The sequence below is a fragment of the Crocuta crocuta genome, unplaced genomic scaffold (genome assembly GCF_008692635.1).
Source record: "Crocuta crocuta isolate KB4526 unplaced genomic scaffold, BGI_CrCroc_1.0 scaffold233, whole genome shotgun sequence".
Lineage (NCBI taxonomy): Eukaryota > Metazoa > Chordata > Mammalia > Carnivora > Hyaenidae > Crocuta > Crocuta crocuta.
In genome coordinates, this window is record NW_027529526.1 from 2,788,761 (window position 1) to 2,812,831 (window position 24,071).

The window sequence follows — 24,071 nt, forward strand, 5'->3', positions numbered from 1 at the left end:
CATAATAAGCAGTAAATGCTGACAGCTGATCTGGACTGGACTAAGGCCTTATCTCAATTATGTGCTCACAGACTGACTTCGAGTTTGATTTGTTAGCTTTCTACCCCCATTCTATCTCATTTGTTGTGTGACTTGTCTTGTGCTTTGCTTTGTGTGACATGTATGGAGCCAAGTTAAACACATGGTGAAATGTCATTGAGTTTGGAATCCTGAGCCTGCTTTATAATTATGTTAACCTTGCATTATGACTGAATAAAGCTGACATTGTGGAAAGACACAATTCATGTGTGTGCCTTCGTAGTGCGCTCATGACACTCTCTAACCAGTCACAGCAAAGCGCATGTTATTTTCAAGCATTCATGGGAGGTTCACCCAGACAACTATATTCTGGACCATAAAAACTCAGTAAATTTCAGAGGTTTGAAATCATACAAAGTATATTATCCGATCACAGCGAAATTACATTAGAACTCAGGAACAAACAAACAAAAATCTCCGAACATTTTAAAATTTCATAACATTTCTAAATAACTCATAGGTCAAAGAAGCAATCACAAAGAAAATAGAAAAGATTACAACAAAAATAATAAAAACACGTTATATCAAAATTTGTAGAGTGAGCTAAGGCATTGCTTACAGAGAAATTTATAGCTTTAAATGCTTATAGTAGAAATAACAAAAGACTACAATAAAAGATCTCAAATAAGAGCAAGTTAAGAAGGAAATAATAAAGATAAGAGCAGAAATCGGTGAAATAGAAAACAGAAAAACAATAGGAAAAATCAATGAAACCAGAGTAGGCTCTTCGAAAACATCAATAAAATGGACAAACCCTTACCTAGACCAACTCGTACAAAAAGGGAAAAACATCAAATTACTAATATCAGGAGAAAAGAGAAAACATCACTGCAGATTCTACAGATATTAAAAGAAAAATAAAGAAATACTTTTATGATGTAAAGCCCATAAATTTGACAACCTAGATGGAATTCCAACTTAGATGGAATGGACAACAAAGACATCAAATAGCTATGAACAAATTCTATGGCATGTGTCCAAAACCTTTCCATGAAAACCATGAAACACTGCTGAAATTAAAGTAGACCCAGTAAATGGAATAATGCCATACTTGTGCACTGGAGGACTCACTAGTGTGAAGACATCAGCTCTCACCAAACTGACTTCTAGATTCAACATGAAACCAATAAAAATCCCAGAGGCTTTTCTGTAGAAACTCCCAAGCTAATCCTAAATTTACACGGGAATGCAAAGACCTAGAAGTGTCCAAAAATCTTTGAAAAAGAATAAAGTTGGAGCACTATCACTTCCTGATTTCAAGACTTATTATAAAGCTTCAGAAATCAAAACAGTGTGATACAGGCCTAAAGCTAGACAAATAGGGGCACCTGGGTGGCTGTCGGTTGAGTGTCTCACTTTGACTCAGGTCATGATCTCACAGTTTGTGAGTTCAAGCCCCACATTGGGCTCGCTGCTGTCAGTGAGAAGCCTGCCTCAAATTCTCTGTCCTTCTCTTTCTCTTCCCCTCCCCTGCTCATGCTTTCTCTCAAAAATAAATAAACATTAGAAAAATGTAAAGAGAAACAAATGGATCAATGGTACAGGATAGAGAGTCCTGAAATAGACCCACATTTAAACAATTGATTTTTTAACAAAAGTACCAAAGCAATTTAATAGGGAGAGAAAAATATTTTATTAAAATGGAGCTAGAACCACTGGGTATCCATCAGAAAAAGTAAAATGAAACTTGACTCCATTTTACAATATAGGATCATTTCAGATAGGTTATAAAACCAAATCTAAAAGCTAAAATTGTAAAACCAATAAAGGAAAACATTGGAGAATGTCTTTGTGGACTTTGAGTTGCAATTACTTAGGACAGAGAACACTGATTTTAAAGAAAAAAATGATAAATTAAACAAAATAAAAATTTAAAGCTTCTGTCCATCATCAATCTTTAGACATATTAAGATACATTAAGTAAAAAAACAAAACCAAAAACAACCCCCCCACACACACAGACAAGGAGAAAATATTTGCTATATATATATATATGATAAGGAAAGAACGTCTACAACTCAATTTAAAGAAAATAGTCAACCAGATAAGAAATGGGGAAAAGAATTGAATGGACACTTCACAAAGGAAAATATACAAGGGGCAAAAAAAACAAACAGAAAGAAAGAAAGAAAGAGAGAGAGAGAGAGAGAAAGAGGGAGAGAGAGAGGGAGGGAGGAAAGAAGGAAGGAAGGAAGGAGGAAGGAAGGAGGAAGGAAGGAGGAAGGAAGGAAGGAAGAAAGGAAGGAAGAAGGAAGGAAGAANGGGAAAAGAAAGGAAGGAAGAAAAAAACATTAAAAAGTACTCATTGTTATTAGGAAAAATTACCAGTTAAAATTACCAATTAAAACAATAATGAGATACAATAAACAATGAATACTTTCATGGGTAGATATACATGAGCATTCATATTTGTCAAAGCTTAGCAAACTGTACACTTAAAATCAATGCGTTTTACTGCTTATAAATTATGCCTCACTTTGAAAATATTAAAAGGGAAAAAAACAGGAGGGCACCAAAAGTTGACTAGAATCTTCATAATTAAGAGTAGCCACCATTTTGTTGGGGAACCTCTAAAATGCCACTTTCTGTAGATTTTTGTTCTCTTGGCCCAGCCCATTTTCAAGAGGATCCTCTTCATCTCCAGCCTGGGATGCGGAAGCTTCGGTGCCATTATTGTGGGAAGCAAGCTGGGCTGGGGTCCCAGTAGGCTTTCATTTAATCTCCCTGTTTTTACTCTGCATCTCCTCCCTCCTGGTGCTCCTGAGATCAAAGTCTCTGATCTGGTTTCTGCAGAAACTTTTACCTTCCTGCTGGATGGGTTAGGGTAGTTTCATGACCTCAGGGCATGGGTGGGGGAGTGGTTAACTGCTCCTTACATAGACTTGTGTGGGACTTCCTCCTGTCTGCCTCCTACTACCCCACTCTCTGAGACGCCTGGAGCCACCTGTCCCTGAAGCTGTCAACATGACACAGGTTGTTTCTCCTTGGCCTCTTCTGCAAGCATCCGCTGTCAACTGCTGCTCCGCAAGGTCAGTTTCTACACATCCACCCTTGTTCGTTCTTCAAAAACTATTGACCCATCTTGTATCACTGTCATTCCCACGCCTGTTCTCTTTGTCCCTGGGGACTTATGGTTCTTTCTTTCTTTTTTTTTTTAACTCCATTACCAATATTTCATTGTGGGAGGAAGCAGGAGAAAAACACATGGGTTTAATCTACTGTTTTCCCTGAAGACACTTAACCTTCCTAGGCCCCTGTTTTTTCGTGCGTAAAACGGGGATAATGACGCCTTCCTCCCAAGGTCATTAAGAGAATTTCATTATAGACCTGGGCACACTGCCTAGTGCCTATAGAATCACAATAAATATTGGTTTCCTGTCCCTTCTTTCCCCGTAATTGCATCAGACACCGGCAATGGGCTGGCTCATCACCTTCTACTTTCAGCCCAGGCCTTGTGTCTTGCTACCTCCTGAGGGGTCTTTCCTGCTGCTCACCATTCACTTTTCTCCTGACCCGACGCAGACCTGCCAGCATCCCTGAGCACCTACTGTGTGCCCACCACAGACAGTAGCTGTGGCCTCTGTCCTCCAGATACCTCAGTCTGTGGAGCATTCTGTCTTTACCTGTTCGGGGATCCTGTCACATCAGGGTCCCCACAGGGGCATGTGCAAATGCATGGCATTCAAATGAGGAACACAAAGCTTATCTGCTCACCTAGAGTGCTTACTTTGTGCTACTTTACAAACAAGGAAACTGACACTCAAGGAAGTTAGCTAACTCACCTAACCCTAACCCCTAACCCTAACTCTTAACCCTGAGCTAGGGTTAGTTAACTTACTTGAGTTTCAGTGGTGGAATCAAGATTCAAGCCTGACTCCACAGTCTGTGCTTACATCCACTGTACTACACTGCTTAGTGGCCCCAGGGTCCTTGGCTCAGCACCCAAATGCAAAGAAATTTGGAGGGGCACAAACAGCCCCAGTGGCTTCTGCAGTGGCTCAGGGCCCTTTGGAGCAACGCATGGCACCCGGAGATTCTAAAAATGCCATAGAGGGGAGTATGGGGCCCAGGGGCCCAGAGGGTCCCAGGCACAGGTCATCAGAAGAGTACTTGGGCATCTTTAGAAGCCCTATCCCAACTCCCAAGAAAACATTCCAGAATGGTAGGAAATGCCTGTCCTTTTTTTACAAGTCGAGACTTAGTAACTTCCTTTTGACAAGCCCATGTGGAATATGTGTAAGCTCCTCACGGGACATTTCATACAGCCTACGAGGCACTATGGCAAATACCCCAAGAGGCTATGGCATTCAGTATTAAGAAGGGGAAGGGAACAAGTCTTAATGGAGCACTCACTACACAGTGCCTGGCTCCTTGCAGCCATCGTCTCATTCAAGTGGTGTTACTACCCTCAATTCACAGAGGAGCAAACCCAGGCACAGAAAAGGTAAGTGATTTGTCTATGATGCCACATAGCTAGCGACAAACATTAAGGTGACTGTCCTAGGCCCTCTGGACTGCGGATGTTCTTGGCACAGCTCTAGGACCTGAACTGAACTCTAAAAGGCCTGGAGCAGAGGAAGAAGATTGGGGTACTGCCCTGCTCAGATTCGGCCAATGAGGCAGGACCTTGCAGACAAGAAAACTGATGCCCAAGGGGCCACATAACTTGTCCTAGGTCACCCAGCCCATTAGAAATCTTCACAGTCGATCCTATCCTTTGGAACCTGGGGACTGAAAAGGGGACTGGAAAGAAAACCCCAGTCTGGCTTTGCAGTCTGAGTGAAACTAATCCCTAATGTTGGATAGTGCTTTAGAATCTTGCTATTCAGACTGTGGTCCCAAGACCAGAAGCACTTGGATCTCCTGGGAGCTTGCTAGAAATGCAGAGTTTCAGGCCACACCCCAAGCCTCCTGAATCAGGGTCAGACACCTGCTGATTCGTGTGCACGCTAATGCTGGAGGAATATAGTTTGAGCCCTCAAACTGCCATAAGAGGGATCCCACTGAATCCTTCATTCCTGAGCCCTCTGGGAGGGAGTCATCAGCCCTCACTGTGCAGATGAGGACATGTTCAGAGAGGTCACAGGGTGGCTGACTGGCAGACCTGCACCCAGCTCCCTCAGTTCCACCTGGCCACCGTGCTTCACGGTGAGCAGCTCTCAGTTCCTGATCCCAGAGGCCCTGGCTCTCCCTGTCGTCAGAAAGGCAGGCTTGTGCACATACAGACAGTGCCACAAGCGACCTTCAACTACAGACATTCCCCACAAGCCCCTCTGGGGTCTACGTGGTAGCAAGTATTATCTGCACTCTGCCAGTTGGCCTAGGACCTTGTGCAGGCTGTGGAGACCTCACAGCGGTCTCCTGTGGATGCCCTTGCCTGGGAAGGGGAAGCTGCTAACCCACATTATGACCTCTGTGTAGGGGACCAGACCCCAGGGCTCACAGAGCTCTGGCCAAAAGGCAGGATCTGGAGTAAGCAGAGTTAGGTTTGAGTCATGGCGCCCTGGCCCAACCACTTCCCTCTACCCTGCCCTTGGCCTCAGTTTTCTTTATCTGCAAAATGAGAGTGATAATCCTTTCTTCCTTTCTCCCAGGAAGGCTCTGAGATTAAAGGAGGTGATAATACAAGGTGTTTTATAAACGGTAAAGCTCGAACGGACTATTCCCTCCCCGTCCCATCCTGACCCTCCCTCACTTCCCTTGGCTGCCAGGCCAGGCCCTGAACTCCCAGCTGACCACTGATCTCTGCACCAGCTGAAGGACACAGCCCTAGGCTGCCAAGTCATGGGATTGGGCACCCAACTTCTTCTCAGTCCAGACGTGAAGTGAGATCTGCATCGGGAATGAGAACTGGCAAACAGGAGGCCAGGGCCCCTGGAGCCTCCTCAGCTTATGAGCACCCACAAGACACACCCACAAAATTCAGCGCATGTGGCATCTGAAGCACCTGGGAAGGAGACTATTTCCACTGGGTGGGGCCCTTCTTTTTCCAGAATTACAGGGGTACCAGCCCTCTACCTGAGGTTTGTGGCCAGATCTTTGCAGGGAAAGGGGCTGAGAGGTGAAACGTGGCTTTTCTCTCATGGGCTTCAACCCACTGGACCTCGGGAGCATGACACACACCCATTCAGTGCTTGTATTCTAGTACCTCATGTAATCCTCACGACAACCTGCTGAGGTGGTAGGCATTATTATTACTCTCATTTTACAGGTGTGAAGCTGAGCCTCGGAGGGGTCTGGCCTCTTCTTTGCCTAAGGTCACACAATGGTAAGAAGCAGAGCCAGGGAGAATCCACTCCGGGCTGGATCCCCACACCACAGTTCTTTCTCAGAGTCAGTGCCGGTCATTACATCATCACTGAGCAGCCCCGGGCTGCTGTTTCCTGTAAGGCTGTGCGAGGAATTCCTTGTGTCTCCCTCTGCCTTGTGGGTCCCCAGTTCTGCCAGCCTTCAGGGCTGGGGGACCATGCAACATGGATACTCACCCTCGCGGACAGGCACAGCCTGAGAGGCAGGGGCCATGAGCTGGCACGCTCAGGTTCAGCAGCTGCTGCTCACATGTCCTCTCTCTGCTCAGCTCGGGGTCGGTGTGCAGGTCACTGCAGTTCACGAAGACCTGGCCCACCGGGCAGGCAGTGGCTGGAGGAGAAGAGAGTGGCTGCTGGGGGGAGCAGGGATGCTCAGCAGGACGCCTGGAGCACCTGGGCCTGGGGGTGGGCTCCTGGGTGGCAGGGGTGGCCAGGGAGACCTGGGGACGCAACTACTGGAGGATGCAGGGAGAGATGGGGGTCTGAGGCTTCTGGAGGCATCCCTTGGGTTCCCGGATGCACAATGAAGAGGGAGGGAGGGGGGAGGAGGGGTGCTGTCACACAACAAGACAACCGCCACCACTGCCAGTACCAAGAGTACCATGTGCTCCCCACCGGACACTGTTGCAGGCACTTTACATGCATTTTCTTATAGAATCTTGTGACACTCTAGGAGGTGTTTTATCCCCCATTTCCCGTATCACGGAAAGAAGTCATTTCTGCTTTCAAAGTCGTGATAAAGTGCGAGGAAATGCCTCAAAGAGACCAGGAGGAGAGCCAGAAAGAGGACAGCAATGCAGTGGGGCAGGGTGACCAGAGGACTTTAAACAGCAGGGAAGTCAATTTCCCAGTACTTGTATTTCTGTGACATAAACCACCTCTGTCTCCCGGAGCCTTCAGTCAAGTCAGCTGGACACACTTATACCTTGTGCGAGGGGTCTTTTTTAGGGAAATCAATAAAAGGGAGCTGAGTTCCATGCCCAGCTTGGGATGGAGCAGAGAGAAAAGAATAGCCATGGAAGATGAGAGGAAGAAATCTGAAGCCAGAAACAACAGCAACCAAAAACAAAACAAAACAATACTTTCAGGAATACATCCATGGGGAGAACACAGAATTCTAGGTTATATACAAAGGAGGAAGCAAAGACTCAAAGAAGTGAGTGAGTTACTCAGGGCTGCACAGCTTGCAAGCACTGAGCAGGATTTGAACCCAGGGCTGCCAGGCTCTGAAGGCCCCTCTCTTTGCCGCCTGCCCCATGATTATTCTCTGACCCCTCTGTGCCGATCCCCCTCCTCCCTCCTGCTCCAGGCCCCGCTCTACCACCTCCATGTCCTTCACAGGTTGATCCACTGCCATGCCACCCTACCCTCATCTCTACTGCCTGGGACGGTCTCAGACACCCAGGCTGTCCTCCCCATCTCCATGGCCCCAAAGTCTAGCACATGACTGGGCAGAGAGTCAACCTTAGTAGATAAATGACAGCTCAGAGCAAGGAAACCCAGGACCCAGGGGAGTCAAGGGACTGTCCAGACACCGTCCAGACAGTCCTGAGGGAGACAGTCTCAGCCTCTCCTTCTTGAGAAGCAGGAGGGACAGCTGCTAGGATGGGGTGAAGTTGGGACGGGATTTCTGGGTGCCACCCTCCAAACTGTAGCTTTTCTCGAGAGGGCGAGGAATACAGCAGGCTCAGTGGCTGGGCTCAGACGTGGCTGGGCTGTCCCTGTCCTGATCTATCCTCAAGCTCCCCATTCTCCTCTCCATAACCCCACCACGATGGAGGAGCCCCTAGAAGAATCCCCACCTTCCACCTTACCTGGGAGCCTGCTATCACAGCTCATGATTCCATCTTTGCAGTGGCTGCAGAGAAAGGGGGGAGTGGAGGTTATACTGAGATTAGCTGACTCAGTCGCTGCAGAGCCGGAGACTGCACACCACTGTGCTCAAGCCCCTGCAGGGTTCAGACAGATATCCCCACTCTGTCCCCGGTCCCCGGTGCAGAGGTGGAGGGTGGGCATCGCTTCCTGGAAAGGTCTGCTCGGCTGTATTTTCTTCAGCCAGCAACTTCCATTTAAAGAGAGGACACTAAATCTGCTACCTAGGGAGCTCACCAGTGGCCCAGAGATGGGATGTCACTGTCTCCAGGGGGATAGTCCATTCCTTGAAAGTGACAGGAGCACTGATTCCTGCAAAACCCAGGAGCAGAGGAAAGTGAGCTGACTCAGGAGCTGGGCCAGGGACTCCACCCCTCAGCAGCCAGGGCTGTAAGGACACAGAGAGAAGCAATGGCATCTACTGTGACAAGTGACACATCTCCAGGGATTGGGGAAGTCAGCCTGGCACCAGGGACAGAGGTCAGGGCTGGGTCCCGATTTCAGGGCCAGCCAGCGAGCCGGAACAAGGACAGCTTCACCGGGCTCCGTCCACCCAAAGCCAACCTCTCTTTGGGCTGGGAAAAGAGAGGTGGTAAGAACAGGGCCATGCTTCCTGAGCCCATGCTGTGTCAGGGAGGGACGCGGGGCGTGTATTCCATACTGCTCATTTACACCCAGCCGCTGTTCTGACCGCTCATCGCCTCCACCACACCGGTTGTTAAACATTCCAAACACCAGGCCAGGCCCTCCAAATATGTCATCCCATCTATTCCTCACAGGGCCCTTTATGCTGTCTTTTGGCTCCTCAGCTGAGGGCAAAGACTGTGTTTCCTCATCATACACCTCCCACGGCCCCTGCCAGTCACAGCCAAGTGCAGGCCTTGGAGCCGACCCCTTCCAGTTGAGGGCTGGACGGGATGTCTGAACTCATCCAACCCCTGTGCGTCTCAGCCACCTTCTCCGTCTCCAACTCCTCCTCCATAGAAACCTCAGAGGTTCCCGGTTTTGGCAATCCTCAACCACAAGTCGGGGGTTGAGGGGGCAGGGCACACATCCGGATCTCAAGGGAGGATTCTGTAGTTTGAAAAGGCTACTGAGTGATTCCAATAGACCCCTATAGGAGCCTCTCTCTGGCCCTTATCCCTCATTGGAACTTTAGGGGAATTTCTCCCCATTTTAGGGGAGAAACAGGCCTGGCAGGGACTAAGTACCTTGCCAGTCAGCCCTGGGATCCTGTGAGATCACCAGCCCTGAACTCTGCCTCCAGCCACACTGACATGCCACAGCCAGCCTCAGGGCCACCCCTGTCCCGTCGGCCTGGAGCGCTCCTCCCTCCCTCAGCCCCCCACCCCGCCTTTGCCCACATGTCACCTCAGCAGAAAGGCCTTCCTTCTGTGCTCACCTCATGTGACATAACAGTAATCCCTTCCTGCCTGTTGATAACTTATTACTATCAGACCCTTGAAGGGTCTATTTATTCATCTGTCTCGCACGAGAATGTGAGCTCGATGAGGGCAGGATTCTGTTTTGTTTGTGGCTGAATTTCCAGGGCTTAGAAATGTCTGGAACATACAAGGAGGCCAATAAATACGTGTGGAAGCAGGGAGGGGATGAAAGGAGAGAGGCTGTCTCTGTGGGGGTGTTGTGCTGTTTTGGGGGGAAGCCAGGCCGGAGAGGCCTGAAGAGCCGGAGCTGAGGAAAGAGGTCTGAGGAGGGGACCTGGGGGAAGAAGCCCAACCACCCAGCCACCATCAAGCTCCGCCCTGTGGTCGGGAGATGAAGCAGGGACCTGAGAGGTGCAGTCAGGCTCCACAGCCTCAGATGCCCTGGAGACCCTCAGCCTCCTCCCCATCTGAAAGAGGTCACACTAGCCCACTCACCTAGGGACGCAGAGATCAGTCTGGGTATCCAGATAGGTGTCCGGTGGGCAGGCGCAGCCTTCCACACACTCGTCTCCACTGAGGTCACTGCCGCCACCAGCCCCACAGGCCACAGGGCCGGCCAGGTCCTGGCAGGTTTGTCCACACAGGGCCACACAGGGGCTATATTCCTTGGTGGCCTCACAGGACAGTGCTGTCATGGGAAATAAAACTGTGCTTTGTCTCCCTCATCCCCACAACTGTGTGAGGTGGAGTCACCATCCTGATGAGGAGGACGGAGAACCAGAGAAGATATGTGTTCAAGGTCACACAGGAGGTCAAGGTCAGACTTGGGATCTGAACCCAGGTCTGACTCCAGAGTCCCACGTCTTCCCACTACACTACAATGGCAGAGTGGCAGGGGTGGGCCCCACTCCCCAAGGTCAGCCTGGACCCTGCCACTGGTGTTTCTTTTTCTCTGCAGGGCATTCCTTTTAGGTGGTGATACTGGGGGAGGGTGGAGGTCACCACTCCCTGACAGCCCTACACCCACCCCTCATTGTTCACACATAGACACATGCACAGGTGGGTATCCCCCACACTTCCATCCCTCTCACTTTCACGTCCGTAACACACACAGGCTATGAAGATCAATTGTGCCTCCTTAAGCAGCCTCTTGGGGCTCTCTGTCCAAAGACTTGGGGCTTCCCTCTCCTCATCTGGCCAGCATCCCACTCCCCTGGGGTCTCCTGCTCCCTGCCAGAGCCAGATTGCCAAGTTCAGTTGTTCTCACCTTGGCTACACATCAAAGCCTCCATTTAAAAATGCCAATGGCTGCCCCCATTGCCAGATATGTTGTTCTCATTGATGCTCAATGTGGCCCAGATATGTGCATTCTTCCAAAGCCCCTGTGGAGAGTCTAATATGCAGCCATTGGTCCTGTCCCACCCCTTCTGGAGAAACTCTGACTCAGAGAGGGGTAGGGGCTTGCCAGGGACACACAGCAATTAACTGCAGGGTTGGAACAGAATTCAGGTCTCCTGACTCCCAGGATGGAGTCTTTTCCATTTATTCAACAAGCGTTTGCTCAGAGCTTACTGAGTGTGGGGCCCTGTGCTAGGGCTGGGGGCACACAGACAACAAAGACGTGGAGAAAGTGTGGCCCAGGTGTGTGTGTGGGGGGGAAGAAGCAGGGGTCAGCGCATGCCCATCAAGCCACGTGCACACTGAGGGCGATGGGAGCCAGTGATCTTGAGAAGGCTCAACTCTGGTTGCAACGAGAAGAGGCTGTGGGGAGGCTTACTAGGAAGCTCTGCCTGGGGTGGTGGCAGCAGAGGTGGTGATAAGTGGGTGAATTTCCGTCTCAAATCGACAGGCCTATACTGGACTTAGAGATGGACTGGAGGTGAGGGTAGCAGAGAAGCGGCCATGTGTCACATGCCCTCAGTGTCAGGCCTGGGAGGCCAAGGGGACGGAGAGCACAGGAGAAGCAGTTTGGGAGGTGGGGGTGTTAGGNACTTGAGTCTGGAGCGCAGGCTCCTCCAGCCACCCTCAGGTAGAGGCACACGTGTGGGGCACTCACCGCAGGCTGGCAGGTGGGCGCGGAAGTCAACAGGGAGCCCATGGCGCCGGCACAGGTGAGCATAGTGGGCCAGTGTGGCACACAGGCAGGGCTGCCCGCAGCGGCAGGCATCCTGGCGGCACTGCTCAAAGTAGGGCACGGGGCTCAGGTACGCGGAGCAGGGCGCAAACAGCTCCCCGGTGAGCACGCTGCAGGACTGCACGGCATAGGAGGCTGGAGACGGGAGGAACAGGGCCAGGGAGCGGGCATCTGGTTTGCCTGGTGCCTTAGGCGCCAGCCTCTTCCTGCCTCCCCACAGTTCAGGCTTGAGAAGGTGGGTGGGAGACAGCGTGGGTGTACGTAAGGATGTGGGCAGGTACCTGAGCGCATGGCTGGTTGGGAATGTGTGGGTATGGTCTGGTCAGTCTGGGTGTGACTCTGGCTGGCCATGGACATGGGTGTAAATGATTAAAGGAGAGTGAGTGATGGCGCCGGAGTGGCTCAGTCAGTTAAGCATCCAACTTCGGCTCAGGTCCTGGTCTCACAGTTTGCAGTCCCTTCTCTGCAGCTCCACCTTTTCCTCTCACTCNCACCTCACCTGCTTGCAGGTGCACATCACAGGGGTCCAGCGGGGAGCCAGAGACCAATGGGGAGCAGGCAGACAGAGTTTTCCAAGAATTGCCAAAGAGTTGTGGGGTGCTCTCAGGCACACCCACTGGGGACCTGCAGTCATGGCATAGCCACATTCATACACTTGGCCGTGTGGACCCAGATGGACATACAGCATACACCCAGATAAGTATCTATCTACTCCTGTGTACACACATAGACCAAGCATGAGCACGCACATTCAGGCACATATGTACCCACCCAAAGGAGTAACACACATAGGCCACTGGCACACACCCTCAATGTATACACACAAAGCACAAGTATATGCCAGACATGCAAACAGCCAAGGGGGTCTGTACAGTCACATTCAAGCACTTACAGTTATGGATGTGCGTGCGTGCACACACACACACACACACACACACACACTCACATCACATCACATTTAAAAGGCTCCAAAGGGCGTCAAAACGGGCTTGGGGCCATACATTACCCTATCTTCACTCCCCCCCCCCCCCCCCAGCTCTTCATGTCAGAAAGAGAGAAACAGGGACACCATGAACCATACTTCACTGGATTAAGACTTCCTCCTCCCTTTTCTGTAAGCAGTTCCCAAAAGCTCCTTTGCCCCCCCCGCCCCTTTCTCTCTGGGTAGGAAAGAGTCATACAAGAGGCAATAAAGGAAGGAAGGGGAAAACGCATGTTTCCTAGACACCACCAGTCTCCAAGGGTAACCAAACGGGAGGAGATGATAGACTAGAGAGATCACAGTTGCACAGGGTAGGGCAGGTCCTGTGTGACACACACCACACCCGCACTACTGCTCCAGAGCAGTGAGAGCACCCATTACACACAGCAACGGTTCTGCCCAGAGTTCACATTTAGGAGGGCGGCAAGCAGCCCACACACTAAATCAGGGTCTGTCACCACGACTCTGACCAGCTGCCCTAACATCAGCCCCACCAGGCATCCATTTAAAAGGTCTCAGTTTTGGGGCGCCTGGGTGGCTCAGTGTGTCAGGCACCCAACTTCGGCTATGGTCATGATCTCACTGTGTGTGAGTTTGAGGCCCGCATTGGGCTCTGTGCTGACAGCTCAGAGCGTAGAGCCTACTTTGGATTCTGTGTTTCCTGCTCTCTCTGCCCCTCCTCCACTTTGTCTTTCTCCCTCTCTCTCTCTCAAAAATAGATAAACAATTAAAAAAAATTTTTTTAAGCTCACTTTCCTCTTACTCTTGTTTTTCTAAATGAATCTGAGTTCTCACTCCTGGCTGAAGAAAGTGTCTCCTGTTTACTTCTGCATCACCTAATGCATGTCACTTGCAAAACTGGCCAGAACCTCTAGACTTCAAGATCAACCCTTTATTCTCCTTTCGGGAAAGTCTGACTTTTGTCCCCTCCCAAGTTCCTAAACTGTGTCCATGCTCAGATAGTCTTTCTCTCAACCTAGGACACAGCCTTCCCCTGAACATGGGGAGGCTTACAGTGGTGCAACCCTCAAGCACCAAGCAGGAAAGGCACATGGTTCAGACTGACCCCGAATAGAAAGCAAGAATTTTGGAATTATTGGCTCACGGGGGACTTAGGCTCCTCTAAAGGTGCTCACAGTCAATTAAAACGAGGAAAACCACAAACCAAATCAAATCCAGCCTGAGGTCCACCAATTTTAAGACCTCGTTATAAAACAGTATTTCTCAAGGTATTGTCCACAGACCGCAAGGTATGGTCCACAAATCTCTTACACTAGAATCGCAGTGGCTACTTATTAAAAGTAGAATTCTTGGGCCCCAACCCAAATCAGATACTCGAGAAGTAGAACCCAGGAATTAGCATTTTAGCAAGCTCTCCCGGTGAGCCTTCTGCACAGAGAAGACTGTGAGCCACAGCCTTAAAGAAATATGCTTAAATTTAAATGCTGAGGAATAAACAATCAATGGTACACGTGTGGCACAGTGAGAGACTAAGGGAGTTCGCGAAAGACGTCTTCAGACAGTGCCTCTGGACACCCGGCCTTCAGGAGCCCACCCCCTCCTTCTGCTTCCGGGGCAGGATCACGTACAGGAAGTCGTCCTGCGTGTTGCCGTTGAAGGTGCCGCAGAGGCCCACGGTGTCTTCCACCCATCGCTTGTCCACCTGCAGGTAGAGCCGCAGTCCTTGGCGGTCGTAGAGCACCCGCACGCCCACGTTGGTCCTCACCCGCAGGAACATGGAGGACAGCCTCCGGATCTCAAAGGCGTCTGGGCACAGAGCCAGAAAAGGGATGTGGGAAGTTCTGCCAACATGCACCCACCCACCCACCACCACCTGCATGGTCTTCGCTGACCCCCATACCCAGCACGGTGTTCCCACCCAGTGAAGCCCTGCTCAAGGGTTAGTTCGGGAAGCCTTGAGGAAATCCTGTTCAGTGATGAAACAGGACCCAGAGACAACTGACCATGGCAGCCTAAAAAAAAATTTTTTAGCACCAAGTGCCAATTAATAAAGCCTTTCCTGCACTGATGTATTTCCTTCTGTAGCAAAGGAGAATTCTGTAACTACCTTTTTTTTTTTTCTCACAATGCCCACCAGGAAGCTCACAACATGATTTTAGATTTCAATTGTAGTGAACTTTTTACCTTTTGTGGCATGCATTTCTTTGGCCTCTTTAACACCTCTCCCACTGCATCCCCACTCAACCTTGAACCCCTTCTCTCTTTTTTTTTTTTTCTTTTTCATTTTCTCTGGTGCTATTTTATTTCTCAATAGTTTTTGGATTTTTGTTACCTGGGCCTCCTATGAGCTACCACTGATCCCTTGTGGAGTCAGATGGGATCATAAGTAATTAAAAAATAGAAGTGGGATGGAAAACAACCTGATTCATATCCTCATGTTAGGGAAGGCATCATAAAGGCATCATACTGCTGTGAAGCCTACTGTCATGTTTGGACAGGGACAAAGACCATCTGACAAGTCCAGAGTCCATGCTCCTGGGACCAAGGTGTCCTCCGGCCTGATTCACCTAGTGCTAAAATGTGAGCTTTTGCCCATGTGGCAGTGACTTTGGCCAGAGACAGTGCTTGGAAGAAGAGGCCTAGGCAGCCAGCTCCCAGTTACTTGTTGTCCACAAAAGCCATACCATCCGTGTAGGGTGGGGTGACCTTGTACTGATCAAACAGAAGGACATCCCCTGCTTGGGTCAGGGTCACCTGCCTCCGAGGGTCCTGATGCAGAATCACTGACACTGACTGGACACAGACTCCATCCTGGTTCTGGAGAAAGAGGAAGGCAAATAGGACAGAGTTAGTTTGTCTGGCCTGCTGGTCCCAAAAGACCCCCCAGGATTGGGTAGTCTAGTGCAATTTGAGGTCAGGGACAGGCTGAGACAGAACCCCCAAAGGACATTAGGAGTCCTCTAGCCAAATGCTCTCATCTGGGAATGGGAAGTCAGAGGCTCAGATTGGAGGAGGTTGGCAGAGCTGGGATAATGCAAATAAAAAGATAGTCAAGTCTTAGCTGTCTATGACACAGCAGAGATAGACGCCCCCCACCCCACCCCCCGGATGGCCCAGAGTCTAGCCTCAGAAACACTAGCCTCCCTACTCAACTGCAATACAGGACTTTAATTTCATCCTTTTATAGGTGTTTATATAGCTCTTTCCATGTGTCACATACTACAGAGTATCAAGCTCCCCTCATAGGCAGGCAGGAAAGGGGCTTCAGGTTCTCATCTCTGAAATGGGTAGTATACATCAGGCCCAACCATACCTCCTTCCACAAGAAGACATCCATACAACCATACAGTGATGAACATGACACAGATAGTCCCTGCCCTCATGGAAAGTACATATTTGTGTGGGACACAGACATTAAACAAGTAATTACAAAGTTGGTTTTTAAATTATTTACTCACATCAGTGCTGCAGAGAGGTATAGAATGCTAGGAAAGCATATAGTGAAGGAACAAGATTTAGTGTGCAGAGGTAGGAAAGATGATGATGTAAAAATCATAACAAAACTTTTAATAATACTATAATTTATTATAATAACAGCGAATTTTATTTTATTAAAATTTTTAATGTTTATTTACTTTTGAGAGACAGACAGACAGACCATGAGTGGGGGAAGATAGAGAAAGAGGGAGACACAGAATCTGAAGCAGGCTCCAGGCTCCATGCTGTCAGCATGGAGTCCAATATAAGGATCAATTTCACAAACAGCAAGATCATGACCTGAGCCAAAGTTGGACACTTAACTGACTGAGCCACCTAGGCACCCCTGATAGCTAACTTTAGAGTTACTATCTTCAGGCACTATTCTAATCTTTTTTTACATGTATTTACTCACTTAATTCTCATAGCAATCCTATGTAGTAAGTACCACTAACTACCTCACTTTGCAGATCAGAAGACTGCGGTACCGGAAAATGTGAGAGTTGAGCTGAGATCTGAATGGTGCAGAGAAGGTAGCTGGGCAAAAAGAGAAGGCAAGAAGGGGGATATCCAGGCACAGTGAACAGGCTGTACAAAATTCCCTGACACAGGAAGTACATAAGAGTACATTAAAAAGTACATAAAAGAAGACCAGAGGGCCAGAGCCCACTGAGAAAAGTGGTTTAAGGTAAGTTCTTCAAGAGGTAGGCAAAGGCCAGGTTGGGCAGAGCTTTGTAATATTTTAGGACTTTATCCTAAGTCCAAAGACAGCCAAAGAAAGTATGACCTGAAAGTGATAGAATCAAACAGTGAAATGAGGAAAGAACTAGCACTTGAAACTTTTCAGAAAGGAATTATGCAACAAGCTACAACCTTTCTTCCAAGCTCCTTCCCAAGGAGACCTAAAATCCCTGAAATAGCTCAAAACCACTGTGTCTAAAACATCACCTTCTTTGTCAAACTCACTCATCCTCTGGTCCGCTCTGGACATGTCTTTGGTGTAGGAAGAAAGCCTGCACCCTTTAGTCAACGTCTTAGGCTCAAGTCTTGATGTCACTGAATGCTGAGACCTTAAAGACCTCATTTAAGTTATCTAAACCTCAGTCCTCTACTTATAAAATAGAGATACAACAATACTTCATTGGTCCTGCCTGGTTTGACACTGAGAAAAAGAAGTGTTCATGGCTCTGTTAGTTGGGCATCTGACTCTTGGTTTTGGCTCTGGTCCTGATCCCAGGGTCATGGGATCGAGCCCCACATTGGGCTCTGCTTGAGGTTCTCTCTCTCCCTCTCTGCTCCTCTCCTCTCCTCACACACACACATCCTCTCTCTCTCTCAAATAAAAAATAATTAAATTTTTAGAAAAGAAAATGTGCATGGAATACTTTGGAGATTGCATTTGTCAAAGCCCAGAGAACTTTATAGCATAAAGAGTGAACCCTAATGTATATAATTTAAAAAATCACGTAGGAAGTCAGAGGATCCCAGGATAGAATGTGACAAAAGAATCTAACTGTACAACTATACAGAACAACCTCACTGAGAAGGGTGCAAGGAAAGGTGATGACCTAAGAAGCTTTGGAAATAAGTGGAGTTTGTAAGACTAAAAGCAAAAGAAACTATGCATAAGCACTGTACTCTGGTTGATAAAGTTCTTTCCTGTGGAGATATGGATTAATACTTTTGGTACTTCTATACAAGTATACTGGAATTGAACAATTAGATAAATAGATGGAGAACAGTAGAAACCATATTTGTCACTGTTAGAGTGGGTATTTACAGATAAGCAAAGGGGAGACTAGAATGACTCATGTGGCAATCGATTAGAGTTGGAACATCAGTATGAGCTCCTGTTTAGCATATATAGATGTAGAGGGCTATGGATAGATTATAGGTATATGTACATATATATTGGTTATACAAGGATATTCATAGGTTATTCGCATTATTTCCTTTTTCTATCACCTGAGAGGGTCTAAAAGAAATGATACCCCAGTAGCAATGAGCATACCCAGTACCCCAGATCTTGGTGTTTAATACTATTCTCCAATAAAGTGAGCCCAGAGCATCTGATAATATTTTTTCAGGAATAGCTGATTCCAGAAATGGAAGAGGAAATATGCAATATGAGCCTGGTGCGTCTTATAAGAGTATAAAGTAAGGCAGTACACACACACACACACACACACACACACACACACGATAGGGGTATACCAAAGAGACCCCAGAGCCAACTGAAAGACTGCCCAATGGTCAAGCTGGAAAAATTTGAGTAACAAAATAAAAAAGGAAGTATTGGTTCTTACACAAAGTATAAAATAAATATCCCTGGGTCCATGCTGACATAAACAAATGATTGAAAAAAAAATATGTCAAGGGAAAAAAGATGAATTTCCTATGCAGAAAAATTCCAGCTAATGAATGTAGATTCTCTGCCTTCAAGCAGAGGGAGCATAACTCCTTACTCTTTAACTGTGGGCTGAACATAGTGACTTCCTTCCGAAGGGAACAATATGGTAAGGGGGGAAAGAAGAGTAGCTTTACAGAGGAGGATGCAACAAACACTACCTCAGCCAGATGACCAAAGTCAACCTCAATAGTGATAAACCATGTTGGTATATGTACCCTTGATAAGATGTGATGAAAATAGCAATTTACCTCTTATCTTTCTCCCTGAAATCCCTAACACCACTCTAACCATGAGAAAAGCATACAGATTCCAGTTGAGGGGCATTCTACAAAATATCTGAGCAATACTTCTCAAAACTTTCAAGGTCACCATAAATAAGGTCTTAGAAACTGTAACAGCAAGGAAACCCTAGGAGACATGATGACTAAATGTAGTATGTTGGAACAGAAAAAAAAAAAAAAAAAAAAAAAGACAGGTTAAAAAAATAAGGAAAGATGAGTAAGGTACAGACTTTAGTTAATGTACATAATGAACATGGGTTCATTATTTGTAACAGATGTACCATACTAATATATGCTGCTAATAATAGGAAGAATTGGGTGCTGGATATATGGGAACTCTGTGCATTTTTCTGTAAAATCTAAAGCTGCTCTAAAAAATAAGGTCTACTTTAAAAATTCTTCAAAGGCTATAAACACTACCCTGATTTGGGGGTGGATGTATTAAGAAACTGTGACAGGCTTTCTGGACTTCCACCCTTGGGTCTGGCTCAGCTCCCCCTCCTGCTGGCTGGAGGTTGTCAAAAATGCCCCAAGCCTCTGCAGGCCTGTCTTATCATATGTTAAATGGGGAGAATCATAATGATGACTATGTGGGGGTATTTTGAGACTTAAACTAGTTGTTAAATGCAAAACTGATGAGTCAAAGTTTAAAGTATTGTGCAAATACTTTATCATCATCATCCTCTCTATTAACATCCTCACCCTGCCCACTTCTGCTAACCAGGGGTTGAAGTCATGGCTTCACCTTTGACTCTTCCTGCTTCTCTCCCACACCCCTCACACTTTACCAGCCGGTCAGCCAGTTGTCATCCTCCTTCTGCATCTGCCTTAATATATTCTAGAACATTCCAACCCTGTTGCTTTTTCTCATACGATCTAATCCTCCTGGATTGCTCTTCCTCCCCATCCTCAAACATAGATATCTTATTTCTATTTATCTTTTTTGGACCACTTTTTAGGTCATTCAGCTCAAATGCCACCTCTATCATGAGGCTTTCTTCTGACCTGTTCGAGTATTTCTTCCTCCACAGAAATCTCCTCTGATGGCACTGCTCTTGCTGTATCTCATAGAGAAGCAAACTGACCTGAGGACGTGACTAACTCCCTGAGCGGGCTGCGAGCTTGTGGTGGCTAGGACCAGGGTCTGACTCATCTGTGTAACCCTCACTGTGCCCAGCACAAAGCTTCTACAAGGCTGGCCCTCTGCTGGTTCATCAGTGTGGATGAAGTCACAAGGAAGAGACCTGGCTCATGGTAAAAGGAATGTGTGATCAAGAGGCACTGTTCAGTCGGTCAAGCATCTGACTTCGGCTCAGATCATGATCTCATGGTTTGTGAGTGTGAGCCCTGGCATCGGGCTCTGTGCCGACAGCTCAGAGCCTGGAACCTGCTTCAGATTCTGTGTCTCCCTCTCTCTCTGCCCCTTGCACACACTCTCTCTCTCAAAAATAAACATTAAAAAAAAAAAAGGCACTGGTCAGCAGTGAAGCAAGTTATGTCAGGCTGAGGCTGCAACCACTATCCAGACCATGGTGGAGAAGGGGTTGGTAAGTGACCCCCGAGGTCCCATAGCCTTCAGGCATTCGAAGACTCCAGAACTTTGTAACCTGGGGGGAGTCCCATGGGGCTGTGTCTGTTTGCGTTGCCTTTTCTTTTGCCACTCTCAAGATGTGATGGGAGGGACCCAGCCTTTGAGGACAAGGGTTCATTCTTCTGATTCAGAGAGCAGCTAAGGGCAGACCCAGGCCATTCTCTGGCAGATAGAGGGGAGGGGAGGAAGCCACTCAGGCTTCAGGAAGAAGAAAGCCCAGCCCTCTACCTTGTCCTCAGCCCATCCTGGGTCCCCAGGGCCAGGGAGGGACACCTCTTGGTGATGTCTGTCACCCATGTGACATCACTGGGGGTGGAAAAGGCAGGCAGAGAGGTGGGCTTTGGGGGCAGCTGCCCTGGCTATGGGTGTGAACGCTTGTCCTATTGTGCAGGAAGGAGTCTGCGTATAGTCCAGCCCAGGACTTGTGGGGTTAGCTCAGCACGGTCAGCTCAGGGAAAGCGCAGTCACTGAGAAACAAACAGACTTACAACTACCCCGGAACTGCAAGTTGACCATTTTCTCAGATACGTTCACAAGTGGCTAACACAGCTCAGGGGTCGCCTCCACTAGGAAGTCTTTCCTGATCTACCCCTCCTTCCACCTGGCATCCAGGTAAAACAAGAACCAGGAGAGGCTCCCACATGGAGACCTACCAGTAATGTCCATGTTCTCACAGCTCCTATAACAGTGGCTATGGAGTCACTAACTGCTTGACCCACCAAACTGCAAGGCCCAGAAAGGCAGAGCCAGATCTAATTCATCCCAGTCTCCAAGACCCAACATAGCTTCTGGCACAAAAATTTGTTCAGTATTTGCTGAATGAATAAATGAACAAATGAATGAATACAGAGATGTTGAAGGTATAATTCAAGGAAGCAGAGAAGATTTAGTTGAATTAGACCCATTTTAGGGATTTTTTTAAAAAACACTGAGGCCCAGGAAGGGGAAATGGCTCTCAGTTATCAGATGTTCTAGAGACAGAACCTAGTCTCCTGCCCCCTGGCTCTGCCCAGAAAGACTAGACATCAGGGTGAGTGGGCTGTGGAAAACCTGGGGCCCTGCCCAAAATCCTGCAGCCTCTCTGGGGGCAGAGAGCAGGGGTGGCTGGCTGGATTGGGCCTGAGGTCCCCAGCCCTGACTTACCAGGCCACAGGGGGCATTCTGCAGTGTCACTGTGAAGGTGCCTGAGGAGCGGCTCTTGGCCAGGATGTACTGACATGTGGCAGGGAACGTGTACCGGCGGCCGTCAAAGGTGGTGAAATGGATGTCGCCAGTCACTGAACACTCGGCTGAGGGGCAGAGTAAGGGGGCTGACACAGGGGAGCTGCCCCACGGGGACTGCCTCTGCCCTGCAGGCTCGAGCATAAGGGAGAGACAGCACTCTGTCCTCAGGAATCAGGGCAGTGTTTGGAGCTCTGGCCTTCCTTTTGACACTCTGGTCATGAGGGAGATGCAAGCCTGATCCCACCAGCCCACCTGAAGCGACATGCAGCCTTGCCCTGGGCATCTCCCTCTGACAGGAGACCAGGCCCCGAGCTTGGAGACCGGTCTCCATCCAAGCCCCCCAAGCTCAGGAAGGTCCTGAGATACACCCTCCCAAAACCCTCCCTGGCAGGGGGCAGAGCAATCCCTTAATCAGGCAAAGCAGCTCTGAGGAAACAATGTGGGGCAAGCTGACCCAATGGAACTGCAGGCCTGGCCCCCAGAGCTTCCCTGCCCAAAAGCTGTGAGACCAGAGGAAGGAGGTAGAGTCCAAGATGAGAGTCAGACATACCTGGGCAGACAGATGTGCTGCACACCCACTTGCCCGCAGTGCATGTGCTGAAACACAGAGATCAAAGAGGCAAGGCTCACTTCTCCAGGCCTGGGATAGATGCCAGAGGGCTGCAGGGTCCACAGAGCTCCTGTCCCCAGCCCTCAGTCTTTCTGTCTCTAAAATGGGTGGTAGAGATTCCCCTATGTCCAAGGGCTGGATTTAATGAAATTGCCTGGGACTCAGAGATGCTGAATGAGTGCCCCCACCCAGATTGCCAGGGCTCCCAGACCCCAGATGGACGGCTCTGATGGAAAACCCTGGAGGTCACCACTGTCCCACCCCCAGCCATGGACACAGACCAGGCATTACAGTCTTCTTTCACCACAGAGCCAGTTGGGTACAGGGTCCCGTGAAATTCACAGGGACACTCAGCTGGTGCCACACAGTCTCCATCCTCAAAGATCAGCCCTAGGGTGACAGCAAAGGCCCACTTAACTCACCTCCACTCTTGTTCACAGACCATTCACGGGTGCCCAGGGACAAAGATCCCCTCATCCAAGCTTCCACCCCTGAGCCCATTTCCAAGCTTTCTCCTGCATAAATTCTTGGCTCAGGCCAGATATGAATCTCCTTTGGGCAAATAATCTCACCCCCAGACTTCTGTTCAGAGAACCACCTACCCCAAGCAACCTGGCTAGCTTCTCTTCTCCACCTCTCCAAAGCCTGTCACTGCATCTAGAACCAGTTTAGGTACCACCTCTTCCAGGAAGACCTCCCTGACTATCTCTCCCCTGACTGAATTCCAATGTCTCTTTTCGTCTGAACTCTTGAGCTGGTCTTCGCTACATCATGCCTTACACAGGAGTCGTAGGTGTACATGGCTTCTCACTGCAACCAGATTCTGACCCCTAAAGTCAATGACTATATCTCTACATACCCAACAACCCCTGCCTAGCCGAATGGGCTACACAATACAGATGTGCTGCAAACGTATACTCCCTTAAAAACAGTGCATTTATATCCCATAAAAAAACAGTATGTGGATGCATGTTTAAACAAATACATACATGATAAGTGAACCAACGAATGAGTGAATGACTTGTCTCCTCTGTACACAGTCCCGATGAAATTAAATACCCCAATGAACTTCTCAAAAGCCACAGCTCCACCCCCATCCTCAGCCCCCCTTAAAGCCAGTCATTCATTTAACCACTCATTAGTTGTGTGCTCCTTCCTCACTCATCCCACAAACAGGCATCCTCTGAGCCCCTGCTTTGTGCTCGTGCGTGCCAGCCCAGGAAGACACTTCCAGGCATCCGCTCCACCCTGGGCATACCGTCGGGGCAGTAACAGCCATCTACACAGGCGATCTCGCTGTCCACGCAGGATGTCTGGGACTGGCAGGAGGTGGGGCAGCAGGTGATGCACTCGTTGTAGATAAAGGCCTTCTCCTTGCAGTGCATGGCTTGGGAGGAAGGGAGCAGTCCGTCCTGTTCCTCTAGCTCTGCCAGGACAGACCACCCCCTACTCCAGGCCTTAGGGGAGGGCGAGAGGGGGCTGTGATTTTCCTGTTCCCCTAGTCCCAGGGGGAACACTGAGAAACCAGAAAGTTGGCGAGGGCCTGGGAGGCTCTGAGAACCACCCTCATCCCACTCTGTGGCCCTGGGCCAGTCCTTCCACTCTGAGCCTGTTTCCTCATCTGTCACATGGGGCCTCAGGAATTCCAGCTCTAACAACTGTGGTTCTAAGCAGGACAGGACATTGAGCTGAGGCCTGACGAGGCCACCACAGCCCCAGGACAGAGCTTGTCTAAACCCTTCACTGCCTCCCCCCCCC

The 24,071-nt window shown here is 48.8% G+C and overlaps 1 protein-coding gene across 1 annotated transcript in view; it reads right to left on the reverse strand.

Annotated features, from left to right (window-relative positions):
• Positions 1–24,071, reverse strand: part of OTOG (otogelin) — an 83,972-nt gene that overhangs the window by 49,221 nt on the left and 10,680 nt on the right. The window contains exons 12-23 of the mRNA XM_077761075.1: positions 23,572–23,700; positions 22,595–22,703; positions 22,254–22,300; positions 21,623–21,768; positions 15,405–15,537; positions 14,349–14,526; positions 12,277–12,401; positions 11,700–11,912; positions 10,139–10,331; positions 8,496–8,570; positions 8,201–8,244; positions 6,564–6,717 (exon numbers count right to left, since the gene is read on the reverse strand). Of these exons, the coding sequence (XP_077617201.1) occupies positions 6,564–6,717; positions 8,201–8,244; positions 8,496–8,570; positions 10,139–10,331; positions 11,700–11,912; positions 12,277–12,401; positions 14,349–14,526; positions 15,405–15,537; positions 21,623–21,768; positions 22,254–22,300; positions 22,595–22,703; positions 23,572–23,700 (1,546 nt within the window). The remainder of the gene's footprint in view (positions 1–6,563; positions 6,718–8,200; positions 8,245–8,495; positions 8,571–10,138; positions 10,332–11,699; positions 11,913–12,276; positions 12,402–14,348; positions 14,527–15,404; positions 15,538–21,622; positions 21,769–22,253; positions 22,301–22,594; positions 22,704–23,571; positions 23,701–24,071) is intronic.